The sequence below is a fragment of the Protopterus annectens genome, chromosome 2.part0, assembly GCF_019279795.1.
Source record: "Protopterus annectens isolate FY-2018-M chromosome 2.part0, PAN1.0, whole genome shotgun sequence".
In the NCBI taxonomy this organism is placed as follows: domain Eukaryota; kingdom Metazoa; phylum Chordata; order Ceratodontiformes; family Protopteridae; genus Protopterus; species Protopterus annectens.
In genome coordinates, this window is record NC_056728.1 from 968,037,383 (window position 1) to 968,049,379 (window position 11,997).

Sequence of the window (11,997 nt, forward strand, 5' to 3'; positions counted from 1 at the left end):
TTGCTTCACCCCAGAACTATCAGTTGGACAAATTCTGCACAAGAACTCGTAACAAAAAAGCTTGGAAAGTGGATGCTCTATCTTTCAGCTGGAAAAACCTGTCAGTCTATGCTTTTCCCCGTTTGCCTCTGCTCTCAAAAGTTCTACTAAAGTCAGACAGGACAAAGCAAAAATGATTCTGATTGCACCAGACTGGTCTTGCCAACACTGGTACCCACTCCTACGCAATGTGTCACACCTTCCACCATGGCACCTGCCTTAAGACACCTTACTTACTGTCTCAGCAGAACAACCAAATTCTGCACACTCAGCTCCAAACTTTGAATCTTGCAGCATGGCTAATCACCTAAATTCACCCTTAGCATCCCTCAGCAAACCTGTGATGGATGTCATTTTGGAGGTGAGAAGGCCTAGTACTAGAAAATCTTACGCTGACAAATGGAAAAGATTCTGTTTTTGGAACCAGTCACAAGGAATAAGCACAGCAATGCCCAATATTCCTCAGATTGTACAGTACTTAACTGAGATGCTTCACAAGGGCCTGTCCTTTTCTTCCATAAAAATCCATGCCTCTGCCATTTCAGCTCATTACAACACAGAACCTCCCCTCTTCTTTCATCCTCTGCTAAAGCACCATCTCCGAGGGACCAAAAACTTAAGACCTCCCAGGAGAGCTCCAATCCCTGCCTGGGACCTCAATTTTGTATTGGAAAACTCACTCTCCCTCCTTTTGAGCCAGCTGCTACTGCAGACTTAAAATTTGTCTCCTGGAAAACGGATTTCCTTTTAGCAGTCACTTCAGCTAGAAGGATTTCTGAATTACAGGCTCTTATGGCAGTGGAGCCTTTCATTATTTTTCATGTGGACAGGGTGTCTCTCAGGACCAATCCATCCTTCATGCCTAAGGTGGTATCCAGTGTGGCTCTTAATCAGACAATACGTTTGCCAACTTTATTTCCCAATCCACAGAACAAGGGGGAGTGGATTCTGCATTCATTGGATGTACGCAAACAACTTGGATTTTACTTAAACAGGACAAAATTGCTAAGAAAATCTGAACAACTGCTGGTAGCATTTGCTGCAGGGGCAGAGGGAAAGTCCATCTGAAAGCAGATGATTTCCAAATGGATAAGCCATTGTATTAATTTCTGCTATATGCACCATGGTAAACCTATCCACCAGAGGATCAGATCTCATTCCACCAGGTCTGCATCTAATTCTGCAGCTTTTATGTTCCTACCAGCGACATTCTAGAAGCTGCAACCTGGAGCTCAGTTCATACTTTCACCAAACATTACCATTTACCTTTCTTCTCTAAATCCAGAGCTGGCTTTGTCTCTGCTGTCCTGCAGGGCCTTATAGCTGGTCCTAATGCTGTATAAATCTATCCTCCCAACCATAGCTTTGGGAATCTACCCAAATGTAATGACTGCAGCAGTGAAACATGAAGACCATAGTACAGTTGTGTACACTTACCATAAATGTAGATGTTCCAAGTGTATTCACTGTTGCAATCCTTGTTACCCATCCTCCAGCCTCCTGTTTTTTCTCTTACTATACCTCTACTTTCTTTTACTATGCTTAAAAGCCTTTTTGGTGTATTTGCCTTTGTTTGGAGGTATATTTTTTGTGTTTTAAATTATATACACATATACACATATACATATATATGTATATGTATATATATGTATATATATATATATATATATATATATATATATATATATATATATATATATATATATATATATATATATATATATATTGCTCCCCATTTGGGGGGCACTTGACATCTGGGGCAAGAAAAACTGATGTAATGGTGTCAGCTGCATGTTTTATACCCCTGATGACCTGATGTCATGGAAGAAGGGACAGCAACCGACGCAAGACCCAAGACTTTGTTAATCAGGCCGACTTGAGGGCAACCTGCCAGCAGATTACCCAAATGTAATGACTGCAACAGTGAATACACTCTAACATCTACTTTTATGGTAAGCGTACACAACTGTACTTTCCTTGATTTTAGGTATATGTGCCTGTAGAAAAATCTTCAGTAACAGCTTGCAGAGCTTTTCTTATACATCTTCAGTACTTAACACCTGTGTGGTGTAGAATGTCACACTTCTAACAGCCTACACACCTTTCATTTCAGAGCATTTTCTAAAAAAAAAAAAAAAAAAAAACTTAAGCAAAAGATAAATGTTAAGCATCTTGTGAACAATAAGTTATTAGGATAGTACAAATAACAATGTTATCATTTTATTATACTCCATACAACCCCCAAATTATAATTTTGCTACACTTTCACACAAATTACCATATCTTAGAAATTGTGTAAACTAGATGCATATCATTACAACACTTTTTTATTAACCAGACATAAGCTTTCACATGACATCAAATTCCTCTGAGTGTATGTTTGAGATATTTACTGAAATGTGAAAACATCTCCTTCATTCTGTAATTAGCATAATAAATAAGAGACCATCTCAAGATGTGCAACTTACAATGCAAGTATTGGTGACAGTTTTCTTCAAGTAGTAAGTACAATGAAATTACTTACTTTCATAATTACTAACAAATAATTAGAAATGTCTCCAGTATAGTGTGATATAAATAGACATTGACTGATTTGTCCTGCTCCCACCATGGCATATTGCACCATATTTGCCAGTAAAGTCTAGGGCTGACTTATGAAAATATGAACATAAATACGAATAGTAAGGGACAATCAGTGATTGATTTCTCTACTTTAGGACATCATAGACTAATCATTTTAGTATTATTTTGATAACCCCCTATGCTTTCTAATGCTGGCTGTTATTACCTAGTAAGTCACTTAAAGAAGCCAGACCTAAAAACATTTCTGGATGCCATAAAGAGCTATGGGTATGAACTAGAAATGTATAAAAAGGCACCGTAGGCTAGCATAGGTTAAATATCTATGAAACACCATCAGTAACCTGTCCAAATTATCTGCAGTGTTTTAACTGTTTTGCTTGCACGTCTATTTTAGACCAAGTAGTCTTAATCAGGCATGTATATTTGATTAAGTTTAATGTTTGCCTTTTCTCTGCCAACTGAGCTCTGTCTAGCTCTGCAGAGTAATGGCCATCCTGCCTTTTCTAACCATTATTTCCTTATGTCATCTGGAAGTAACACCTTAGTAACTAGTTATAGGATGATAGGAGGTTACTAGGCTAATGGCCCTGGAGTCCTTACAAGCCTAGCCTGGCCAAGAGTTTATCCTCAAAAAGAAACCTCAGTCAACACCTGTCACCCCTATCAAGGAGACACACAGGTGGAACCCCTGGGACAAATTTGTGGTTTCCAATCCACTCAAGATTGTGCCCGAAGAGGGTCAGTGAGGTACTCTGACATGTATGGAAGTCTGTTCCAGAGATGGGGCGGTCTGTGGGAGACAAACCCCTCTCTCCAGCAGGTTTTGTTGATGTCCTATATTGGATTCAGGCCTTTTGTGCAGGTAATGCATGAAGTTAGAATTACGGATAAGGAGCATCTCTAGTAGGGCAGGGTCCTTGTAGGTGAGACACAGATCACCTCTGCGCAGCATGTACAATACAGAGTAGTGATTTGGGCCTGTCCACATAGGACAGGTGTTAGAGGCTATGGATTCTTTGTGAGGTATTTCTGCGGCCTTTCCAGTTGGTGCACATGTTTGGAGAGGTACATACCAAACTGGGCATTGTACTCAATTACTGGTCTAATGAGGGAGGAGTACAAAGAGGTAACTGGATGTAATCCCTGTACTTATGAGATGAATCATGTAAAAGGCTTTTCTGACCACTGCCACTACATGATTATCGAATGTGAGACTATCAGCCTGAGTACCCTGGTCATTCACCACAGTTTGTGTCTTTAGGGGGTTGCCGTTGATGTAGCAATCAGTAGGGGCCATGTTTTTGCCTAATGGCATCATGCATCTTTTTTGCATTTAACTTGAGGCCATGACTTTGGTACCAGTCATTAGTTGCTGTGAGACCCTCTTGCAGTTTTTTTTTATCATTTGGGGAGTGAATGACAGCACCCAACTTAGTCGTCCACAAACTTGGTCAGCCACAGGCCTTTTGGCTTTGCCTGAGCTCCGAGAAGTAGATGCCCAACCGTAGGGGTCCCAGGACAAATCCCTTGGTAATTCCACTAGTGACAGGTCTAGCGGAGGTGGAGGCAGCTGTCCTGACCTTGAGGGTCCTGTTGGTGAGCCAGTTGGCCACCCACCTGATGAGATAGGGATTTGCACCAAGTTCTGTTAGCTTTTTGATGATGCTTGAGTGGGGGATTGTGTCAGGGCCTTGGTGACGGTCTCAAAGAAGTCAACCAGGTTCAACAGGCAAGCTCTGCACTTGATAAATCCGAACTGGGTGGGGTCAAGTGCTTTGAGATTGCCTATGTCCTTGTTTATGAAATCCATAATATGCTCCATGGATTTACAAATCAGACTTGTCAAGCTAATGGGGCGATAGTTTCCAGGGTCAATAGTAGCACCACCTTTGTGTAAGGGGATGACAATGGCAGTTCTCCACTCTTCTAGGATGAAGTCTGTACTTAGGCTGTGGTTGAATAGGGTACTCAATGGCGAAGCCAGTTCTTGCTGGAGATGGTGCAGAATACAGCCTGGGATACTATCAGGTCTCATGGAAGATGTATTCTTTTCCTTGGATAGGGCCTTTAGCACTTGACCTGTGGAGATGTGAGGTGTGGGACATGTATCCGAAACGTTGATAGGGCCTTTGGTGGGAATGGGGGGTGAAGTTTGCACTGAACCTATCTACTAGCAGGCTGGCTATGTCAACAGGATCAGTTTAGGTGATATTGTTTAGTACTAATTTGGAACAAACCTGAGCTTTGCCATGGAGGTTCCTGACATAACTGAAGAAGGCTTTGTGGTTTCCCTTTGTTTCAGAGGTTAGTTTCAATTTATAATTGGCTTTGGAGGTTTTCAGTAGTGATCTAATTTGCTTCTTGAGGCTGAGGAGGGAGGTTTTCCAGTTTGAAATTTTTTGCCCTTGGACAACCATTTCTTCCTTTTGTTGTAAAGCCTGTTGGAGGATGTCCACCAGACAGATTTGTGTTTCCTTGTGGCACAGGTTTTACTTCTTTTGGGTATGACTGAGTCCATGCAGTTGTACAGGTGCTTGTATACTGCATTGGCGTACTGTTCAACATAGTTGTCTGTATCCTCTGAGGGGAAGCATTTGAGCAGATCTTTAGCTTGATCATGGGTGGGGGGGTTGGGTGGAATAGAAACTTCAAATGAGACAGTCTGATGATCTGATCTCATAAGGGAAGAACATACTATGGAAGTAGTGCAGTGGTCAACCATGTTGGTGAGAACCAAGTCCAGAATGTTATCTCTCCTTGTGGGGGATGATACGAGCTGGTCTAGTGCGTTACAACTGATGAAGTCAAAGAATCGTTGAGTGAGTGTATTAGTGCAGGAATAGTTCACCTAGTCTGTGATGGGGTAGTTGGTTACCAAGGATCAGGGTGTTAGGGAGTACTTAGATGGAGTTGAGTAGATCCAAGTAAGAGGAGTGGATGTCCTGAGTCATTGAGTGGGGAGGGGGTCTGTAGCTGGCTATAACTTGGATGGGTGTCTTGCCAACTGTCGGTTGCACCTGGAGTAGTTCCAGTGCATCATGCTGGCAAACCAGTCTGGAGGTGTTGCCTGTCCTTAATGAAGATGGACTCCACCAGCCTTAGTCTTCCTGACCTCATTTTAGGGTCGGAATGTGTGTTATGAGATATAGCCTGGTAAGGTAGGGGGTGCTCTCCACAGCCCTGAACCAAGTTTCCGTGACCACACAGACTTCTGCATCTTCCAGTGCTAAGAGAGCCTCCAGTGAGTGCATTTTCAAGTTAAGGCTCCTAGTGTTAATCAGCATGACCTTCAGTTTGCTTTTTGACAGATCTTTTATGTTGAAAGATTTGTCTTTGGGACATTGCCTAAAAAAGGCACAATGGGGGAGGAGAGAGCCTTGGCCAGGATCTGGAATCCCAGTGGTGACAGGTGGAGGCCATCTCTGGCAAACATGGAGGCCTGTCAACTGTCATCCCAGATGGACAGATACTGGATGATCTTGTAATTTACCCAGAAACTAAGGCAAATGTTGAACACCTTATTTTTTATTGGTATTGTGGTAACTTTTTTGGTGAAGGTAGGTTGCTGCTTAGGGCTTGGGTCATACCTGCCTGGGACACATACTCCAAGCTCAATCATGTCTCTCTTCATATAGTCCAGGGAGGTATGTTTCAAGTCATTCACCCTGACATGGACAATGACAGAGTTGTACTTTTGGAGAGACTTTAAGTGCATGAAGTGGCAGATTCTGGCACCAGACAGACAACTGACCGTGACCTTGTCGAGCCTGGTGAGGGGGATGAAGAGGAGGTGAAAACTAACTAATGGTTCACGTCTACCCAAAGGAGATCATGATACATTAGTCTTAAGTCTTTGTGAAATTTACAGGACTGTCCCTTATATCAGAAATTTATTTAAATTCTTAAGAATTTGTTGGTGGCCAGGGTAGTACACTCATTTGGATGTCCTTCATGGTCCAATATTTCTCTGAAGTTGAGGATTAGTTCTTTCAACTCCTCCCCATCATTTGCTGTCTTAGTTTTTGTCATTGCTATCATTCTCAGAATCCTACACATCTGAGTTCTCTTCATTTGTTTTAATTTCTGTTGTCCTTGTTGGAATTTCCTTCATTTTCACCTGTTGTATGCAGGCTCACATTCTGCATTCCATTGGCATGGTTTGTTTTAACTTTTATAATGCTTGTTTCTGGAGAAGGTGCAACATTTGTCACAACATGTGTTTAAGGATGGGGTTCCTGTACTGGAGCCAGCAATTTCTGTTTCTGATTCCATAGGTATGGGAGCTGTGAATGTGTATGGTGCTCGGGTAAAGGAGGTACCTGAGCATGTTGTTCTGTGGGATCTCTCTCTCTGTTGCTATTGTAAGATTGATGGGAGGTGGTCTTGTAGATGTCCTTCAAGGATGCATCTGCAGTCCTTACAAATGGGTTGTCCTGTCGTCAGGCAGCCCTTTGGTCGGCCGGATTCCAAAGTCTGGGTCTGGCCTCGGCTGGTGTCGCACTTCACCCGATGTCATAGCTGCAGTTCTTCGGGTATAAAGGCATCAGCCGACGCCATTTTCCTCAATCTTTCTTGCCGCGTGGCGCCCGAAGCACAAGCTGTTCGCAAGTGCCGGTCGGTCAGATCCAGAGATTACTACTACCGAATACTACTTCGAAGACTTCTAAAAAGCTAAGTACCCCGTTGGGGACTCTTTCTTGCCTCAGCCGATGTCAGAAAAAGTTAATAACTGTTTAATTTGTGGGAAACAAATACCTCATAAAGATTTCCACTCTTACTGCTTACCTTGTTTAGACCACGACGTAGCAGCTTGTTTAGCCTGTGCTTCTTTCAACCGACGGACGCTTAGACGTCGGTCGGAGTTTGCTGAACAGTTTTTCGGCTCAGATTTTGCGTATATAATGCCGTCGGATCCTCCGACTTCACAAGTTAAGAAACACAAAGAAAAGGACCGACACTCGCGGTCCGCGGTTTCGGCCGAAACCACGGTTAAGCAAACCGCGAGTGTCTCGGCTTCGGCCGAAACTGAGCAAACGGTTCTAACTACAGCCGAATCCATGACTACTTCTGAGGCCCCTTCTTCCCTGGTTGAGTCGGCCTCTGAAATTCTACCTGCTACTGTGGTTTCACAAGAATTATCGGACACCATCCCCTTGGATGTTTCAACCCCTGCACGTGGTGCTGCTAGGCCGCCTGCAGCCATGTCCATAAAGGCCTTTGCCAGGGCTAAAGCAGCCAAAACTTCTAAGTCTGTGCCTGTTAAGCCCCCCTCTCACAGGCCCAGCTCCAGTTCCCAAATGCTTACTCTGGCAGAGGATCTCATCTCTTTAATAAGGGGATCCCAACCTCATCCAGACAGGGCCTCTCAACCTCCTCCAGAAAAGAGACCTAGAGCAGAGCCCCCTGAGCCAGTGTCCTCAGATGATTCTTCTGATGATTCAGACATTACAGACCATCCAGAGGCTCCTTTTTCTACTTATGAAGACTCCGATGCTGAGGAATCGATTCCTTCTGCCTCTCCACCAGAGGAATTTTCCTTTGGGGAAACCTTACATGCCATGAGAGAGCAATTTCAATGGCAGGGGCAAGATTTCTCAGACTCAAGGAAAAGGCTTAGGACCTTTTTGCATTTACCACAACTTAGGCCTTTAGCTATACCTCCAGTTCTTCCTGTTGCAGATGATGCATTTAATGATGCTTGCACTGCTCCTGACACTTTGCCTCCAGCCCCTGCTAAGCCCGATAGGTTCTACAGGGTCCCGGACACACATCATCATTTATACAAGTCTCCTTTTGCAGATCCTGAGACTATCTCCCAGGGGCCTAAGGCAGTAGCTTCAACCTCAGTTAAAAACCCTCTCCCCTCTGAAAGGGAATCCAGGTCCTTGGAGATGGGGTAAAAAGTATACACCTCTGCTACTCTCTCAGCTAGGGCATTGAACTGTCAGTTTCATATGATCCAATACCAGGAGTTTATGCTTGATCAGTTAACTAAGAAACTGTCCTCTGATGATTCTTTAGATAAGAAATATGTTCTAGAAATGGTGCATAACATTCAGCAGGTTAGTAACCATTCTTTAAAATGTGGCTATGATGCACTGGAGGCTTCCTTTAGATCAGCCATGACTGGCACAGTTATAAGAAGGCATGCATGGTTGAAGGAACTGGTCTTGCAGGATCATGTTAAAGCAAAACTATTAGATGCTCCTATGGATAAGGTCAGTTTATTTGGTTCTCCTGCTCAGCAGGTACTGAAGAAAATGGAAGAGAAGGCAAAATCTGTACAAACAGTGAAATATTTCTTACAGGTTCAGCCTCCAAGGTTTAGCAGGAACTGGCCTTCCAAAAATTGGTCCTTTCCAGACTCCTCTAAAACACAGAGAGGCAGGAATAGGCGTTCGAGAGGCAGAAATCAATCCAGAGGAGGAGCCTGCAGGGGACGCCAGTGGCAAGGTAATAACCTGCGAGGCACAGACACAACTACTACCACTGCAACAGGACAATCACAGTGACTTGGCTCTGGCACCGCCTACCAGGGAACAAATTGCAGCACCCTTAGGCGGAAAGTTAGCCTTATTTTCAAAAAACTGGCACTACATCACAAGAGACAAGTGGATTTTACAAACTATAGACCAAGGCTACAGGTTTCATTTCCATACTTTACCAGGAAAAAGAGGAATGCCAAACCTACCACCAAATCAAAAGACAGAAGCTCTAAAACAAATAGCTCAATTAGCAAAGATGAGAGCTGTGGAAAGGGTACCATTTATGGAACAAGGAAAGGGATTTTACTCCAGACTAGGCCTATTCTCGACCTGTCCGCTTTAAACACATTCATCATTGTTCCAAAATTCAAAATGCTGACCCTACAGCAACTTCTTCCCATGCTGGGCAAGGAGTATTGGCTGGTGACTCTAGATCTCAAGGAGGCATACCTGCACGTCCCCATACGACCAAATTGCAGAAGATACCTCAGATTTCTTGCAGGATCAGAGCATTATCAATTCTCAGCATTGCCCTTTGGCTTATCTACTGTGCCCAGAGTGTTCACGAAATGCCTGGCATCAGTAATCGCTCACTGCAGGCTTCAGGGAATCCAAATATATCCATACCTGGACGACTGCCTGATACAAGCGGACAACAAAAACAAGCTAACAGAAGACTTACAAAGAGTCATTTGCTTACTGCAAGCCCTGGGATATACAGTCAATATAAAAAAATCAAGACTGATACCATCCCAAAGAATAACCTTCTTAGGTGCAGAATTGGACACAGTAAAACAGATGGCATTCCTAACTGCAGAAAAACAAGAACAACTCCCTCTCTACTTCTCTGCATTAACAAAGCAGAACAAACTAACAGCAAGGAAAGTACTGCAGGCCTTGGGCTTCATGGCATCCTGCATAATCCTGGTCCCTCATGCCAGACTGCATATGAGAAAGCTACAGTGGTACCTGAAGAATTTATGGTCTCAACACAGGCACAGCCTAGAAACCGAAATACCACTAATCCCATGCCTGAAACAAGTGTTCCTATGGTGGGCTCAGGCATGCCAGTCAAACCCAGGTTTGCCCTTCCACAGCATTCAACCAAGCCAAACCATCACATCGAGTCCCGCAGACCTCGGGTGGGCGGCCCACATGCTGGACAAGTGCATACAAGGCTTATGGCCTCCAGATCAGCTGCACCTGCACATAAATCAAAAGAAATGCTGGCAGTAAAACTAGCAATCCAGAATTTCAGACCATTCCTCCAAGAAGGGCAGTTGATGATAAGGACAGACAACACCACAGTCATGTGGTACATCAACAAACAGGGAGGCACTCATTCATACCCTCTATGCCGGATGGCAGTGGACCTATGGAATATGGCTCTGAGCTACAACATTCAGCTACAAGCAATTTTTGTACCGGGAAAAGAAAACATCCTAGCAGACATATTAAGCAGAACTACCTCGGATGCTCACGAATGGATGCTACACCCGGACATCTTCAAGGCCATCACAAGGAAATGGGGACTGCCAAAAATAGACCTATTCGTATCCCCACTCAATCACCAGCTCAAGAAATTCTGCACAAGGACGTACCACCCACTTGCTTGGAAGGTGGACTCTCTATCCTTCAGTTGGAAAGGCCTGACAGCATATGCATTTCCACCTCTTCCTTTGATGCACAAGGTGCTATTGAAATCAGAGAGGAACGTCCAAGGATCATTCTGATAGCTCCAGACTGGCCAAGACAACATTGGTACCCATTACTGAGGAGCATGTTTCGGGGGCAAATGTGGACACTACCCCTGATTCCTTTGCTGTTAACTCAGAGCGGCTACAACACCCTGCATCCAAACCTGAAAACTCTGCAGCTGACTGCCTGGAACATTACATAAGAGCAACTAACCCAGATTTATCCCAAAGGGTTAAAGACATTATCCTTGAGGCCCGCAGACCTTCAACGAGAAGGAACTATGCAGGAAAATGGAAAAGATTCCTCATTTGGAGTACTGAAAGGGGAAAAGATGCATCAAAGGTAGACATTGCCAACATCCTGGAGTATTTGGCAGAGCTTCTCCATACAGGCCTGTCCTATTCCTCCATCAAGATACATGCATCAGCTATTTCTGCAGAATACAGCTTCGATCCTCCTGTCTTCTCTCATCCTCTACTCAGGCAGTTTGAGAGGAATTAAACATGTGAAACCTCCTAGGAAACCACTATTACCGGCATGGGACTTGAACTTTGTGCTTGAAAAGTTGACACTCCCCCCTTTCGAACCAGCAGCAACAGCAGATCTTCAACACCTATCCTGGAAAACTGCTTTTCTGCTGGCAATTACCTCAGCAAGAAGGGTTTCTGAGCTACAGGCTTTAATGGCAGTACAACCCTTCCTAATCTTCCATCAAGATAGTGTCCATGAGAACAAATCCTACATTTATGCCTAAGGTGGTATCCAGAGTGTCTTTGAACCAGGCTATCCACCTACCTACCTTCTTCCCCCAATCCACAGAACAGGGGGGAAAGACTGCTGCATACTTTGGATGTACATAGACAGTTGCGCTACTACCTGGACAGAACCAAGAGCAATAGAAAAACTGACCAGCTTCTGGTAGCATATGCAACAGGAAGGGAAGGAAGAGCAATTTCAAAACAGACAATCTCCAAGTGGATAGGAAATTGCATCAGATTCTGTTACTCCTACCATGGAAAGCAAACTCCACAGAACATAAGGCCTCACTCTACAAGGGCTACAGCCACTACCACAGCTTTCTTACGAGGAGTGGCTACCAAGGACATTATAGAGGCTGCTACTTGGACCTCCGTGCATACATTTGCCAAGCATTATAACTTACCTTTATACTCTTTTAAGGGAAAAAAATTTT

General features: G+C 43.9%; 1 protein-coding gene across 1 annotated transcript in view; it reads right to left on the reverse strand.

Moving 5' to 3' along the window:
• The window catches only part of LOC122792798 (annexin A3-like), an 825,182-nt gene that overhangs the window by 567,809 nt on the left and 245,376 nt on the right, over positions 1 to 11,997 (reverse strand). Inside the window, exon 4 of the mRNA XM_044060366.1 lies at positions 2,141 to 2,160. Coding sequence (XP_043916301.1) covers positions 2,141 to 2,160 — 20 coding nt within the window. The remainder of the gene's footprint in view (positions 1 to 2,140; positions 2,161 to 11,997) is intronic.